Raw genomic sequence first — 17592 nt, 5'->3', positions numbered from 1 at the left:
TGGTTAAGATGATATCCGTGTATGAAATAGGCACTTGTCCCTTGCCCTGAGGAAGGCTCTGCTCATGCATTTATAATTTTAGAGCCAAAACATTAACACCGAATTGTTTTAAGTTCAATGTTTGCGCCTACAAGGCCATTAAAGTGTATCGTACCATCCAATATGGCAACCTCCCCTTGCCTAACTGCACAAGGATCCTCAGTGTGCACAATTCCGTATATCTTTAGTTTCTTTCTGCTTGTTATCTGTCCAACATGTATATCACATTATTTCTCATCTGGCTACATGGTTTGCTCGTTTACGTATACGGTTACACACTTTATTAATTCAAGAAATCGGTCTGCCTTACTATAACATATGTAATTCTTGCTGCCTTCGTGAGTGTACATTGTACTTAAAGTTTGGAAATTTGACCCCCGCGTACATTAGCCTCCTGCTGGTGCCTGCACTTGTTAACAGCATCTGCTACAGTTTGAGCGCAGAGACTAGACGTTTCATTGTTCTAAGTGTCTGCACTGTGACCCCTGAACTCTTACAATGAGCTGCTGCAAAGTCTGCGGCATGGAGGGAAAACAGTGTGGTGAGATTTGATAGTTTAAGGAAAGATAATAAAAATGCTGCGCAGGAGGCGGAGCCGGCTCTGAGTCCAAGGTATATATTTGGAAGGCATGTGCAGGTTTGGGTGGGCCCATTAAACTTTACATTTATGGTGCAGTTTTCCCCACTCGATGACAGCATTTCAGCCACCGCAGAGAGTGGCCTGCCACGCTTTGTGGCATTGCGTCAACAGGAGCAAAGTCCATGCGTATCTACACCACGCGCCAGTGGTGCGCTGCACTTTACATTGTTTCTCTTCTCCACCTCACTTGTGGTGAACGTTGCTCGATCAACGAGTGGTAGCAGACGCATGCTCCTTAAAATGGCGTCCATCTTCGATGATGTGCGTCCTTCTCCTGCAAGGATGCATGCGCATGCACGTCAAGAGATACACCTGGTCGCTGGCATTAAGGATAGATAAAGCTAGAATATCTGAGGCAGGATCCTCCCTCATCCCGATCGAGGACAACCCACTCAATTGTGCTATCCCTGCGTGCCTCGCGGGGATTTTGTTTAATATAAAACACTTTTATTGACATTTTACAACACAGTAGCCATTGCATGCCAGTGCATTCATCACATATTGTAGTAAATTCATCACACGCGACTACACTTGCCATTTTGTTGTGTTTTTGTCTATACCGCTGCCCTCAGCCCCATCCTTCTCAAGGTCCTCTCGATCTGCAAGTTGACCCCCTCTGCCAGCTTGGTCCTCGCCTGATTCCAGAAGAGAGCTCCCTTGCAACAGCGCATCAAGCTGTGTCCCCTGTAACCAACAGGATCCCCACATCTTACTCATTCTGGAGAGTCAATTGGCATGTCCATAATTTGTGGCTTGTAATATATGTAGTGCTTTAAATCAAATTAGCTGGTACTCTGGGGTAATTGCAACCTAGTGTGGTGCCATCTTGGCCATCTGCATTAATCGTCGGAGAGAGCACCGATGTCTCGTTCCCACTCTCTTCAGAGAGTCAACGGTGTCGAGTGTGAATGATCAACAAGCGATACAGTCTAGAGATTTTATGATCCCCAGGAGGAGCTTTGCCTTCAACAGGTTGAAATCAGAAAGGTCAACAAAGTTCCTGATCCGAGTAAGTTAGGCGCAAGTTTTATAGAAGTGCTGCTCACGCATATCGAACGCAGTCTAAGGATGTTCAAAGGAGCATATAGTATTACCAGATGTGACATGTACCAGATTGTTGATACCGATTATATCCCACCTTTGGGAAGCCCTGAAGGGTCTGTCATCACCCAAAGCAGTCCCCTCCCAAAGCGCTGTTTCTCTAGTTAGTCGATTCCGCCAGCGTATACTTCTTCATGTCTCGCTCCACAGTCGGATGTCGATAGCTGTGGCCAGTGGTGAGTGAGACCTCTACTCTGCGTTCTAAATGGATCTGGTGTCTATTTCTCCCATTTTCTGTCCAAAACTGGGATCCTTTTGGAATTCACACAGCCAGTCACTCACGATGATCAGATGTGCCACCGCCACGCAGTAGTATGCCCCCCTTATCCACAGCGCCTATTTCACCATCATCAGTAGATTTACATCACTTAGGCAGAGCCACGAATGTAACCAATCCTGCCAACAAAAATGGAAAAAAGGCGAGTGAGAAAAAGTATGGATAGTTTGTAACTGACACAGCAGCAGTGGCGATAAGCCTATATTGAAGATAGCTGCCTGCTCCACCAGTGATCATGGAAGAGGGGACGAGAAGGCAAGGTCGCTCTGCAGTCTTTTCGCTTGTGGGGCAATGTTGTCCTCACAAGAATGCGATTGGTGGCTAGCAACATATATCCCAAGATATCAGAACCCATCTAAAGCTACCGTCAGATCGGATGGCCCTATTTTAAAATCATCCCTTTGGGTTCACCGGGTATACCACAGATTTGGTTAAGTTTGGCCGCAAGCTGTACATTTCCCGAAGTCTAAAGCAGTTGTAAGGCACGGAGGCCAGACTCCCGCTGCTGTCTGAGGAAGGGTGATGGAGCGTCTGCATGTAGTGACACTCTGTCTGCACCCCCAGAGGCCCACTCACACCCCTGCAGGAGTATGTCCACTCTGATCCACTCTGCAAGGGGCTCTATCGCAGCGGCACAGAGCAAAGGTGAGAGCGGGCATCCCTACCTCATTCCACTGCCCACTGTGGATGTCTCAGATAGCACCCTCCTATGAGGACTCGCGCCCACAGGTCATTGTAGAGAAAGCAAACGTAGACCAGCAACTTTGTCCCAAAGTTGAGCTGTTTAAGTATCTTAAACACGTAGTCCCAGTCCACTGAGTCAAATCCCTTCTCGAGATCGACCACTAAGAGTGCCAACTGTCCCGACACACAACGTGGGTGAGCCGAAGCGTTGTGTAGGTGACGGATATTGTGCTGCATAGATCTCTCTGGAATAATGCCACGTGGCTCTCGGTGTACCAGACCTTCTGTAGATGGACAGCCAGCACCTGGGCAATAACTTTGACCTCAATATTAATGAGAGAAGTTTGGGGGGTATGAAGAACACAATGCCGTTGGTCGACCGGGTTTGTATGTAACTACTACGTCTGCAGTGCGGAAGTAGAGGGTAGCATTTCTGTCTCCAACAACTCCACTAACATCTCCACGATGGGCTGTATCAAGAGGGATGCAAATTGTTTAAAGAACTCTCCCGGAAATCCGCTGGGTCCCTGTGTCCTTCCTGACTGCAGCTCCATTAGTGCTGTGGTCAGCTCACTCTGTCCTATTTCCGCCTTCAATAAAATGCGTTCTGACTTTGGCAAATGGTTTTTGGGGAGATCTTGCGGAAAACTCTCCAATTCCGCTGTGCGTGGGCCTATCCCAAGAGCGTATAGCTACCTATAGTAGTCCGCAAAGGCCTGTGGAACCACGCCATGGTTAGTTACCGTTAGCCTCGGCGGGTGCATTATCTGGCCAGTGTGTGTCGGGGTAGCGTTCCATTTCTATGACAAAGAGGAATCTGCCAAATTTGCAGATGCACTTTCATCAGAGGTGAATGCCGAGTGGATGGCCATGTTTCTTGGCCCTCCTGGCATTGTATTATGCTTTTTATAAACAAACCCCCAAAGAAGAGGATATTTCCTGAAAGCATACTAACAAGGACCCTGATTTTTAGAGAGTTTTCTTCCTGCACATCCGGGATATTGTTTGTGTTCCCCGCCTCCCTCTGCCGTGCTCGGCATGCCGGACAGAACCCAGGCAAGGACAATCGGCAATGGGTTGCAGCCCGCCCTAAATAGGGTTCAGCCACCATTACTGCAACCCTTGGGTCCTGAGGTTGTAGGGACACTGGGTCAAAGGTTTCCAATGGCAGAGCCAGCTGAAATCAGAAATGACAGTGCCTAGCACAGAAAAGCAGGAGCAATGTCTATTGTCATATCTTGGCCGCGGAAGGTGCTAGAAACCTCTGGTTTCCATTGGGTATTGTAGAAATGTGTGGTCTTTTTGTGGTCATATGTCAGCATATATATAACAAACATATCATCTGACATAAATATTGTAGGCAAAACACTATTTACAAAAATGTCGCTCCTTGGGGTGTAGATTTTATATCATTAACGTCAGTGGGATAATATTTCTGTAAACATTGCTGAGCACACCATATTTCTGTTAGATTGTATTGGGGTCATCTTATTCCGATACCCTTTTTGCTTATCCGTAAACAAACGTCCTATTTTTCTTTGATATTATAGCACTAACTATAAACTGAGTTTTGTGAGTGTTAATTACTGTCACGCTTTTTCTGACTGCTCAACTCTACTCCCCTTGTAGAGTCAAGGGATTGAAAAAGTAAGGGGCATATTATCAAGAAACGGCGTTAAAATTATCGGCGATAAGATAAGCGGCGATAATGGGCTTGATAATATGCCCTTGAGAATTCCCATAGAAGCCCATGTTCTGGTGTCAACATGGGCTTCTATTGGAATTCTCTGCGGCATATTATCAAGCCCATTATGGCCACTTTAGCAGCAGTTTTCTGCCGTTAAAGCGGCGATAATTTTAACGCCGTGCTTGATAATATGCTCCTAAGTTGGTTATCCTATTGTATTGCCACACTACTGGTGGCCCAGGGACCTCTGTGACAAATGACAGTACCAATGCCCATTGCTGCCCAGCGACCACTGGCTGTGTCCATTATGAGTAGCACGTCTGTACAGTAAAGCCGGTTAATCGCTAAGGAGTGTCAACCTTTCCTGTAATTGGCCATTGCATGTCTCTGAGTGTTTTCTACATTAAAATTAATGCTTTCTTGTTTCTATTTTCAGAATGGTGGCAGTATATCCTTCGCTCCACTACCACCTCCACCTCCACCCGGTGGCCCCTTTTCCTTGCCTCCCCTGATGTCCGACAGCATGCCACCCCCACCCCCTCCACTTCCATTCTCCTGCTACCCTCCCCCTCCCCCTCCACCGCCGCCACCAGGTGGCCCGCCCCCACCGCCAGGAGCCCCGCCCTTCTTCAGCATGGGTACGCCAGCTCCACCCACTCTGACCACATTTGGCGGTGGAACAAGCTTGCGGAAGAAGTCCATCCCACAGCCGTCTCACCCTCTGAAATCTTTCAACTGGTCCAAGTTGAATGAGGTAAGTTACACAGGGGGTCTTTGGTGTCTGTGTGATTGTTTTAAAGGTGGCATTCTCTGGACAAGCCTTGGCTATGTGGGTCGTTGCTGATGGAAAAGCAAACCAACTTCCTCCTGGATTATTGTTTATAATAGCTTTGAGGCGAAAGCTTTTTCACCTCACTATAAAAACTAAAAATATTGTCTGATCCTCTGAATTTACGCATGTCAGTTATGTCTTCATAAAGGAAGCACCTACGCCTTGAATTTACGTCAGATTTTGCACTGGTTTTATAACTGATTAATCTGTGACTGCGTTAAGGGCATTTCCATTTGCGTATATATATATATATATATATATATATATATATATATAGTAGTGCTCTCAACAGTTCAGTGACTTTTCACATGTTTCCTCGGGCCTCATGTACTAACATTCTATTTGCAAAAAGTGGTCACAAATTGCTCACTGGCTTTTTGATAATGGGATCTGGTTTTGTAAACTGACTTATGTGCTGTGAGGTAGATATGTAACATCACTTGCAGGGGGCTGTAGAACGGCCTGCCTGATTGATATCACTTACTTCCCCTGAGGCTGATAACCTAATTCCCAAAGGGACCCCTTTTTTGTGAATCAATAACCACCTTCTTGGAGGAGTTGTAACTGCTCAATGGTTTGCGACCTCAATTTTGGTTGCAAACTATTCATAGTCAGGCTGAACTTAGAAGCAATGTGTAAAGTGTTTATGCAGCACATAAGCAGTAATAACGGGAAAACGCAACACAAGAAAAATCCCACACCAATTAAGAAAAATAAAGTACATTTTAATAAATTGTTTGACACGAAAATTACAAAAGTCCAATTAGTGGAACCAAAGGTATGACTTTTTAAAGTTCAAAATAGCGCCCAAAATATCAAAGCGCCAACCGCAGGCATCTTGTTGTGTGAGACCAGATTAAAGTTGAAAGTTAAGGTCAACCGCAATGTAGTACATTTCGGATACAAAAAGGGTATTGGGCCTGGTCAGCGCTTACCTTCGAACTTGGAAAAATGTCTGAAGAAAAGTGTCTGAGAAGGCAAAGTTCAGCGGGGGAAGGCTGCTGGAGATGTCCGAGGATGGATAGCCATCATCGGATGTTCTTGGAATGAAGCTGCAGTGAAGGTTTCTACGTTTGGACTTAGTCGCCGAAAAAGAAGTTGAAAAAACCAGCTAGACGAGGCAGAAGGTTGTAGCTGAATACAATTCCACGAGGTCGAATAGCCCTTTGGCAAAGGACTGCTGAAATGGATTTGCTGCTGCAGATAAGAACTTAGCCGGAGAAGCTGCAAGTTAATCCGACCGGCGATGCACCTCGGGCAGATAAGCGAGCAGGTTGGTCCTGGTTTCTTCCTGGTTCTCAGAGCCCTTTTGGCCAAATTTTGTCCTCAGTTTTGTAAAATGGCCATCTGGCCACCCTCAGTACCACAATCAAGGATCCAGGACTGGTGGCACACCTCTTGGTGGTTCAGGACTTACTCAGGCAGGGTCCAGGTGGGGGTTCAGGATGGTGGGACCCTGTTATATCCCTGTGGCTCTGAATAGGATGCCAGCAAACTAGACCTTGGAGTCACTTCTGGTAGTCCTGGGTGCAGGTGTAAATGCAGGGCTCAACAGCAGGGAGGGCCTCTGAGGGTTCAAGGCAGGCACCAGTCAGCAAAGCAGTCCTTCCAAGTAATGCAGCAGTCTGTTATAGTGCATAGCTGGCCACCGCAGCAGGCAGTCCTCTGAGATTCCTTTCGCAAGTCCAATAGTGAACTAAAGAGTGGGTCTGAAGGTCTTATTTTTACACCCTGGTGCCCTTCAACTGGAAAGTGGGAGAAGCTTCTAGAAAGGTTCTTTGGAGTGAGTGGAATTTCCTGGCTCCCCTGGCTCCAAGCTGGCTCCAATGACAATACAGGGTCATTAAGCCCTTTGTGTAAAGGCAGAGCACCGACTATTCAGTGCTCTGCTCCACCCCCATCTTGCCAGCAAATGGCCCATAGAGGCACACCTAATCCCTCTATTGTGTGGTTGTCTGGGAGGGATTCACAAAGTCTAACTGTCAGCTACACCCAGTTATGTGACCCAAAAAAGACTGCAGGCACAAAAGGTTGAGGGTAGGAAAATGCTTACGTTTTAAAAGTAGCATTTTCAAAATTGTAATGAGAAATCGGACTTTACCATTAAAGAGGGATTAGCATTACAATTTCATAGGTACCAAACATGATATATCTACCTTCTCTCAATTAGGAATTACAGCTTATTAAATGTAATAATATATCCTCAATGCTATCCTTTGGGAGGGGTAGGCCGCACAGTGCTGAAAAACAAATTTGGGAGTTTTTCACTACTAGGACAAGTAAATCTTAAAAGTACATTTCCAACCTTTTAATTACACAGCACTCCTACTTAGCGCTAACCTTAGGGGTGATTTATATGTAATAAAAGTGGAATTTAACTCTTAGCAAGAGGGTTTAAATGCCAAGTCGACATGGCACCGGGACACTGCATTCAGGGTGCAATGGCAGACCTGGGACATGTTTGGAGGGCTACTTCAGTGGGCGGCGCAATAAGTGCTGCAGACCCATTTAACTTACCGTCCCTGGGTATATGGTGTACGATTTTACAAGGGACTTATAAGTAAATATGCCAGTTAGGTGTATGCCAATCAAACCATGTTTAGGGCAGTGAGCCTATTGGTTAGCAGTGGTAAAGTGCATAGAGTACAAAGGCAATAATCCAGCAAAAAATGGCGGTAAATTGGCAAAACGTTTGGGGGAAGACCACCCCTAGGTTGACAGGTCTAACACCATATGTCCACACAACTGTGTGGCTTGTGCCCCTCCCCTTAGCCCCTAGCAGAAACCGGTAGCACTAGCATGGGAAGGACACTGTAGCAGGGAAAATGAATGCCCAACGGGCACTTGACTGTTGCAGGCAACGCACCATGATACCTCAGGCAGAGTATTTTGCTTCTACGTAAGAACCAGCACACAGAGAGATACGACACAACAAAGCAAGACCCCTCCAGCCATGCATCATTGCAGGGTGTGCATCAATCATGATACAGTGACACGACAATGATGAGCGTAGGGTCGCCCATGACGACACTGCTGAGGTGAGCAGGCCAGTCTCAGTCAATAAGGGGCAGTCACTTTTGGTGCAATCACAGACACTGCAGTGACTTCTCTGCTTTCCTCCTGAAGGGTGCAGGGCTTGTTTGTGGCAAGAGGGGAGCAGTGCTAGTGAGCAGTAAGGGGTGCTATATATAGGTAGCATCAAAGGAGAGGGAAGAGTGCAGCCTAAAGAAAAGGCTTCAGGGTGGATAAAGCACCTAACGTAAAGCACCAGGTAGCACAGAGATAGTAGCCCCCCAGCAGCATGTCCCTGACCTGAAGACAGCGAGTCCGAAATAGTACTTAGTTGTGTTCTTCCTGCAGTCAGTGTTGTTTATTCTGCACTCAGTGTTTTTCACCCTGCAGTCAGCATTGGTCATTCTTCAGTCAGTGTTGTTTATTCTGTAGTCAGTGTTCATTCTGCATTCAGTGTTGTTCACCCTGCACTTAGCGTTGCTCACCCTGCAGTCAGCGTTGTTCACCCTGCTCTCAACGCTGTTCACCCTGCAGTCATTGTTGTTCGCCCTGCCCTCAGTGTTGTTCACCCTGCAGTGTTGTTCACCCTGTGGTGTTGTTCACCCTGCAGTCAGCGTTATTCACCCTGCACTCAGCGTTGTTCACCCTGCAGTCAGCGTTGTTCACCCTGCAGTCAGTGTTGTTCACCCTGCAGTGTTGTTCACCCTGCAGTCATTTTTCTTCACCCTGCAGTCAGCGTTGTTCACCCTGCAGTCAGCGTTGTTCACCCCGCACTCAGGGTTGTTCACCCTGCAGTCAGCGTTGTTCACCCTGCAGTCAGCGTTGTTCGCCCCGCACTCAGGGTTGTTCACCCTGCAGTCAGTGTTGTTCACCCTGCAGTCAGCGTTGTTCATCCCGCACTCAGCGTTGTTCACCCTACAGTCAGTGTTGTTCGCCCTGAGCTTAATGTTCACCCTGCAGTCAGCGTTGTTCACCCTGCAGTCAGCGTTGTTCACCCTGCACTCAGCGTTGTTCACCCTGCACTCAGCGTTGTTCACCCTGCACTCAGCGTTGTTCACCCTGCAGTCAGCGCTGTTCACCCTGCAGTCAGCGTTGTTCACCCCGCACTCAGGGTTGTTCACCCTGCCCTCAGTGTTCACCCTGCAGTCAGCGTTCACCCTTCAGTCAGCGTTGTTCACCCTGCAGTCAGCGTTGTTAACCCCGCACTCAGGGTTGTTCACCCTGCAGTCAGTGTTGTTCACCCTGCAGTCAGCGTTGTTCATCCCGCACTCAGCGTTGTTCACCCTGCAGTCAGTGTTGTTCGCCCTGAGCTTAATGTTCACCCTGCAGTCAGCGTTATTCACCCTGCACTCAGCGTTGTTCACCCTGCAGTCAGCGTTATTCACCCTGCACTCAGCGTTGTTCACCCTGCAGTCAGCGTTGTTCATCCTGCAGTCAGCGTTGTTCACCCCGCACTCAGTGTTGCTCACCCTGCACTCAGTGTTGTTCACCCTGCACTCAGCGTTGTTCACCCTGCAGTCAGCGTTGTTCACCCTGCAGTCAGCGTTGTTCTCCCAGCACTCAGTGTTGTTCACCCTGCAGTCAGCGTTGTTCACCCCGCACTCAGGGTTGTTCACCTTGCAGTCAGTGTTGTTCACCCTGCCCTCATTGTTGTTCGCCCTGCAGTCAGCGTTGTTCATCCCGCACTCAGCGTTGTTCACCCTGCAGTCAGCGTTGTTCACCCTCAGTCAGCGTTGTTCATCCCGCACTCAGCGTTGTTCACCCTGCAGTCAGTGTTGTTCACCCTGCAGTCAGCGTTGTTCACCCTGCAGTCAGTGTTGTTCAGCCAGCCCTCTTTGTTGTTCACCCTGCAGTCAGTGTTGTTCACCCTGCAATCAGCGTTGTTCACCCTGCACTCAGCGTTGTTCACCCTGCAGTCAGCATTGTTCACCCTGCAATCAGCGTTGTTCACCCTGCAGTCAGCGTTGTTCACCCAGCTGTCAGTGTTCTTACTGAAGTCAGCGCTGTTCACCCTGCAGTCAGCATTTTTCACCCTGGCAGTGCGCATGTCGGGTTGGCCGGCTCCAGTGCTATGGCCAACCCGACATGCACAGTGCACACCCAGATATGCCCTGGTTGTGAAACAGACGGGGGTTGCTGGCACAGGCCCCCAACCTCAAAATGAGCTCTGAGTATTGGTGTCCACTGAGCAGGAAGGAAGTCCTTCCCTTTCCTGCTCGTGGACGCCGATCGGGAGAGAGGCGCGCTCCGGAGGAGCAGTATATGGTGAGTTTGGTGCCGTAGCGTCCCACAATATTTTTATTGTTGTAACCACCACTGGTTAAACAAGAGGTTGTTTTCATAATCTTTAACTAGAACTCAGATGGGCCTAATGGGCCCTATTTACACAGTGGCAGCTCCTACGCTATGGCGGGGGAGCGTCGCCCCACTGCTTTTGAGCAGTGTAAAGGAAAGGAAATATAAAATGACAATAACTTTGAGTTTTTGTCATTTTATGTTTCCTTTGCTGGGGCTGCTCTGCTCACGGAGCAGGGCAGGGGAGGAGTGGTTTGCACTCCCTATGTGAGCATGAGTGCTTGGCCGGCCGTCCCGGGCTGCCCAAACCAGTCATACGCACTTTCCCCGTTCTCCATGCAGGCTACATTACAGCCTGCATGGAGAACAAGCCCAGGCCCCCATTCCCTGGTTGAGCGTCGGACCAGGACGCTCAAAACCAATCACAACGCTGGTGCTTACCAATCACAACGCTGTATTGCAGCGTTTTGATTGGTCAGAGGAGCCTGGCTGTTCTTCCTGGCTTCCTGTCCCACGGGGAGAGCAGGAGCAAGGAGCAGAGACGTGGGACCCGGCGGTAAGGTAAGTGTATAATTTATGTTTGTATTTTTTTGTTTTACTTTGCGCAACCTCGCACCCCCACGCCCCACCTCACCCCCTGTACCTATCCCCAACGTGCCACCCACGAGTCATGCCGGCCGCCACTGTATTTACAAATGCAGTTTAGAGTGCATAAAGCAGTACTCCTGCCTCTGTGAATTAGCCCAGAAACTTCTAATTGTGGAGCTGATTCACGACGCATGAAAGACCATGTAAAAGGGTACTACTTCCCGTACTTATAAATGCTTTTGTGAATCATCCCATATGGGCTGCTTCACAAAACATTGAAATCACATATTGTGATTCCTAAATTTTCAGGGCCCGATTCACAGAACTAACTTAAGACAAAATCCTAAACTTACTACCATTTTGGTATTCACAGAAGGCACTTACTTATTTTGGTATTCACAGAAGGCACTTACTCATTTCGGTATTCACAGAAGTTAGGAGTCCTAACTTTAGGACTCCTAAATGCCTTCTGTGAATACCGAAAATCTTAAAGTTAGGATTTTTCTCAGTTTAGTAGTAGTATAGTTAGGACTCCTAACTTTAGGACTCCTAAATGCCTTCTTTGAGTACTGAAAGTCTTAAAATTAGGATTTTTCTCAATTTAGTAGTAGTAAAGTTAGGACTCCTAACTTTAGGACTCCTAAATGCCTTCTGTGAATACCAAAAGCCTTAAAATCAGGATTTTTCTCAGTGTAGTAGTAGTAAAGTTAGGACTCCTAACTTTAGGACTCCTAAATGCCTTCTGTGACTACCGAAAGCCTTAAAATTAGGATTTTTCTCAGTTCAGTAGTAGTAAAGTTAGGAGTCCTAACTTTAGGACTCCTAAACTGAGAAAAATCCTAATTTTAAGACTTTCGGTATTCACAGAAGGCATTTAGGACTCCTAAAGTTAGGACTACTAACTTCTGTGAATACCGAAATGAGTAAGTACTGTAACAAGGCGAATATAGTTTTTCTGGATCTTGAACAAATGTGTTGCGTGCACGAGATACAACAGCATCACCATGGGCTTTCAACGCATGCGCGCCCTCACAAGAAACAGCATCCAAGGGGAAACGCACTAACAGCGCTGCGATTGATTCACCAAAAGAAACGTAAAACAACGTGAGGAAATTTCTATCTGTACCAAAATATACAATTGTATTTTTTTTTCAATTCACAGAAATCCCAGTAGTACTCCTGGAAAGCTGTGCCAGGGAAGGGTCGTCTTCCTGCTTTTGGAATTCTACATTTTGTAGATTTCTGTGGGGGTGAATGGAACCTGCTATGCAAATGCATATTTTTTCTTCCCACATAAAAATGATCCATTCCCTTTCCACCCATATCTAACAATTTCCCGAGTGGAAAGGGGTTGAATCGGAGTTTGGGAATCCCCATAAACATATATGGGTAAACTAATCCCCGTTCCCCCTCTCCCCCCCCCCCCCCTTTAACCCCTCCCAGAGTGGGATTTGCGATTTCGGATTTTGCTGCACTTGTGGCTGAGACATATACAGCAGTAAATGCATTTATGCCTACCAGTAATCACTTTGTAAATTCCTCATAGTTGTAAATGAGGCATTTTAGGGCCAAGAATACTTTTGTGAATAACCCCCTCAAATGTATGCAGTGCAGTGGATGTGGGTGGAAATAGCTGCAGAGTCACCATTTCAGAAATGCAGGGTACGCATGGACAGTTATTTCTGCAATCCTCTGACTTACAGAATGTGTAATTAATTAACTTTTGAGCTTTCTTCAATTAATTATTTTTTAGTTGCTGTGCAGATTTACTTTCTAAATTGGTCACTCTTCACTGTTACTAACTAAACAGTTGAGGGAAAGTTAGTTCATACAGACAACTAGTAAGTCATTTATAAACAGCGTAGCTGTGAAGGGTATGTGTGGAGTATGTTTCGTCAGACCCCATTCGGTGGTCACAGGGCAGACAAGGGTTCCTGTGACCCCACCATGGTGGTTGGTGGGATTTGCCGCTGGTGTCCTGGGCTCTGTCCTACAATGGCTCTGCAAGCTGGGCCGTGTTCTCCCTTTCCGCACTTGACTCTCAGGATAGCGAGGGCGAGCAGTGAAATGCTTCTAAGGGATGTAGTGTGTGGGGGAAAGAACTCAGAACTCAACCAAGAGATGCGGCAATGCACTGTCCATCCGCAGTTGAGGCCTCTGGGCCCATCAGTGCTCCCGCCTCAGATGCAACCGTGACCCCAACTTTGGCAGCAGTAGCACCCATGTTCCAATTCCATGGCAGGCTGCTCTTCACACATGAAGACTGTCACTTTAAGAAGAGCTGGTGCAGTTCCTAACAAACAGCACACGGAGACTGTGAGACCCTTACACACACCGGTCGCGCCTGGATGCACTCACGTAGAGTCGCTCTTTCTCCGGTCGTTCCACCATGCCAGCATGATTATAGACTTCTGCTCCGGGACAGTCTCTCCTCTTGCATGTCCAGGCACACACCTTCCTTTCTCTGGCAAGGCAGGCAGGCTTCTAGGTTCTAGGCAGGCCCTCAGCTCCTCATCAAGCCACGTAGACTTCAGGTGATACCCACTTACCTCTGGGAGACCGACTGTCATGCAGACACCATCCCTGGTCACACAGCAGTCCTTTGAGTACTCTGCAGAGGATTCCCTTCTTTGGTCATGAAGAACTTGGAAGTGGACCCAAGGGGGCTTATTCTCATGCTCCAGACAGGGATGTGGGTTCACCGTCTTAGGTTTCAGAAGTGGTTTGAGTTGTTTCTTTTTCAAATGCCATTTTAGGGCTGTTCCTTAACCACAGCTTATGTGCAAGGTGATGGCTCTCACTGCAGAGGCCAAGCTATACAATGCCGCACATTTCCCTTGTTAGTGCAGGGCGCACCTTTCAAAAGGTGCCCTTGGCACTAGCAAGGAGAGTGCGCCATATTAGATTGAATGCCCTGCCCCCAGGGAAGCCGCAAACTCGTGCTGCCCCCAGAGCAGTGCATTCAAGTGAGATACGGAGCAGCTTTGAAGCATCTGATCTGTTTCTCTGTGCAGGCGGCAACCTCCCTCTACTTTTAGGGGGGTGAGAGCTCCCCTTGCAGGCAGGCACAGTGAGTGACTGCACCCGCCTGCAAGGGGATGTCTAGGGGGTCCATAGGACCATCTTCACCCCCTCCCAGGTGGCACACTGTCAACGCACCTCCTGACAGCTTCTTTACCTTTGCGCCCACGTCCATAATACGGCACTGGCGCAGAAGCAATGAGATTCCCTCATTTGCATGGGGCCACACCCCATGCAAATGAGGCAACACCCGCTGATAATAGCGCTGGCGCTACACGTGTGCCAGCGCTATCGCTATGACAGAGGGGCCACTCAAGCATCTGCGGCCCCTTCTGTAATACCAAAGTGCCCCAAGGGTGCATAAAGTGGGCACAATTGCCCGTTGCAACCCTGGGTACTTTGTATAATACAACCCCAGACATCAGTGATGCTGGCTGCAAGGGGAAGTATGCAATACTAGGGCACAGAGAAGTTTTAGATCCAAGTAGATGGTTTTCAGTCTTCCTGAAACAGTAATCAAAGACAAACTAAAGGGCAGGCCCTGCCTAGAAACCACAAAAACTGCAGCCTCACCTCTTACCATCCCATCCACCGCACGGCAGTGTGTGTGCTGGAAGATCTCATCGTCAGCTCTTTGCTAACTCGGGCCCCCATTGAGTTCCTAAGGGGAGCCCTGTCTTCCTTCTTCTTTGCTTCACTGTCGGGGACTCCACCCTCCAGGCACTGGAATGCAGTCAATCCATTTCCAATGTTTAGGGAAGCTGCATCATTTTGTGCCAAGCTAAACCAGGGGCATCCACTATGGCTCCAACTGGCCGTAATACTCAGACGTGCATCACGCAGAGTCCTATTACCATATATATGCCCCACACTCACTGAACACACGCACTTGACACTCAATTTAGAAAAACTGAGAAAAATTGAATGTGAAAAGATATACCAAGATCATAAAAACAGGTTAAGAGCAACTGGAGATATTCATTTTTGAAGTTGAAGGCAGGTATAGGGAGCTCTGCGCTGAAATATCTCCAATCATTTCTTCCAGGCTGGGGCTTACAGTGTGGAGTCGCACAGGGATCTTCCTTAAGTGCCTCCCTCTTTAATGTGTGTGTGGATTCCCAGCACATCTAATCCATGAGAACCACCAGGCAGAGGATGCCCAATCCTGAGCCAGGATGGAGCTACAGAAGGGTCAGGACTCATTTCCTCCAGGGGTTGAAGGCAGTGGTAGAGTAGATGGCCGAAATCTATTTAAAATTATAATTCAACAAAACGAAGGTTGTGATTATGGGAAAGGAATCTGCCTCTTACTGCACTGATAGAGTGGGAGGTGTGGCACAGCGGCCAGAGGGGCTGACTCCGGCGCACAGGGCTCACGGTTTGATACCCGGTGGCAGCTCAGCTCAGCACCATGTGACTCTGGGCAATAGCTCACTTAATCTCCCCGACGGCCTCCAGCACCTTGAAACCTTTAGGGGTATATGTTTGTGCTTTACAAATATGGATTATTATACTGATACCTGGTGGCGGGGTGGTCTTGGCTATTTTCTGACCCCCGTGTGACCAACAAGGACACCAAGGGTGATTGCAGATGAGATCTGCCTTTCTTCCACATATCAATGAGATGATATCCTCCTATTTCTCAATACTTGAAGGTTTTAAGGAAAATCGTCCCTTGCATTCCAGAATAGGTCCATAGTCCTGTCATACAAGCTATAATACGGTCTCAATAAGGCTATTTAAATGCACATTTCTGGGTGTACTATCCTCTTTATTACAGTGACTTCAGCTAGTGCTGCATGGCTATTGTTGGACCTTCCACAACAGGCTCACATTGTGCTCATCTCCTGGCACTGCACTGGCTCACGATAGACACACGTATCAACTTTAAATACCTATGAATTGGTTTTAAGGCATTCCACCATCATGGGCCTGAATATTTGTGATCTTCCACCGCACACGTACTACAAGTACCAAGAAAATCCGGCAGGAAGGTAGATCCGTTGCATACCCCTCTGGATCTAAGAGCGGAAACTAATCTTCCGCAGTTTCGAAAATGGCTCTAAAAGTGGTTATTCTCCGTGTAACTTTTGGTAGTCTCGGTCTATCAGTGTTTCTATAAACTTAGCACCAGGACGCCCTCAGGAAATTGAGTGCTTAAAAAATACAAATGCAAATAAGGCAAAATGTGTCGAGAAAAGTCAAGCACCATGGGAAATCAACAGTTGGCAGGTGGACTGGGAACTAGGCTGACCGCGATGGAGCGGAAGTCGGATTCACTATGCAGGTAGTCACGGTCAGAGGTTTTAGCTTCTGATTTAGTCTTCGGCTAATGGGAAAGCCTCTTTTTGGCCATTCTTGCAGCACCTAGCTCATCAGGGCAGGTTTCTGGGAACCATGTCTCTCTCCCGCCATGTCTCCTGTAGGATCTAGTCTTCTTTAGTCACATAAACCTGCTTGGAGTCAGGAGTCCTTATATTTTTTTGTGTCCCTGAAGCAGGTAATTAAAAAAATCAATGATTTGTCCCTTTGGGAGAAGCTACGGCCCCTGGGGGCACCAGGATTCAAGAGTCCTTGGGTGTTTCAGTCTTTGTGAGAGTTCTTGACTTCCAGCAGGAGGTAAAATTCAGGACTCTTTTTTTCCCAGCAGCTTCTTCCACTTCAGAAGAAGTCTCCCCAGGCCCACAAATGTTCTGAGGAAGTGGCAGCTGAGGTGCCAGACTTAACCTGTGCACTAGCCAGTAATTGGAGAAATCCTACCACCTAATCCTAACTATTTTCTTGCAGTCCCCCTTGGCGTCTGGATGTTTGGGAAGGTCCCAGGAATGAATAGAAGAACTCCCTGGCATCTCCAAGTCAAAAGAGGTAGTGCTAAAGCTGTGATTGGTTCTGCCAAATGTTCCTGTCCATTCCCTGATATTTAAACATCGCTAAGTAGTCAGCAGTTATTACCCATTGGCCCTTCCTGGGATTAGAGCCAGGCTGTTGTTCTCGATCCAGAGTCATTAAATCTCCCAGACAATGACGTGTGTTGCAGCTCTGGAGTGTGGGGAGTGACAGAACTGGTTTAAAGCCATTTCTGTCTCAGACACCCTAACATATATTGATATAAAGTTGTTTTTCTGCTTGAGTTATCACAAACCAGATTTCACCATTAAATCAGATTTTAAAAACTAAGCAGGAAATTACTTTGAAGCTTTTTCTAACCTTTTCCTGAGCAAAGACAGGGTCTTAAGATTTTAACTCCACTTAACTGTACTTATGGAAAAGTCGAGCAAGGCCTCGTCAGTGAAATAGCTTTTGGGTTTTATTTTACTGTGAGAGCATTTCAACCTCAATATGTACAGTGTTCTATTTTATCTAGTAGCACCCGGCCTTGCGGGCTTACAAGGCGCGCTCTAGTGGTGAGGTATAAA

General features: G+C 47.5%; 1 protein-coding gene across 2 annotated transcripts in view; it reads left to right on the top strand.

Annotated features, from left to right (window-relative positions):
- Positions 1 to 17592, top strand: part of DAAM2 (dishevelled associated activator of morphogenesis 2) — a 630299-nt gene that overhangs the window by 443983 nt on the left and 168724 nt on the right. For both annotated transcript variants that reach the window (XM_085610233.1, XM_085610232.1), the window contains exon 14: positions 4865 to 5182. In XM_085610233.1, coding sequence (XP_085466359.1) covers positions 4865 to 5182 — 318 coding nt within the window. The remainder of the gene's footprint in view (positions 1 to 4864; positions 5183 to 17592) is intronic.

Source organism: Triturus cristatus, chromosome 6 (genome assembly GCF_964204655.1).
Source record: "Triturus cristatus chromosome 6, aTriCri1.1, whole genome shotgun sequence".
Taxonomy (NCBI): Eukaryota; Metazoa; Chordata; class Amphibia; order Caudata; family Salamandridae; genus Triturus; species Triturus cristatus.
Note: the sequence above shows the minus strand (reverse complement) of the source record. Positions and strands in the feature narration are given on the sequence as shown.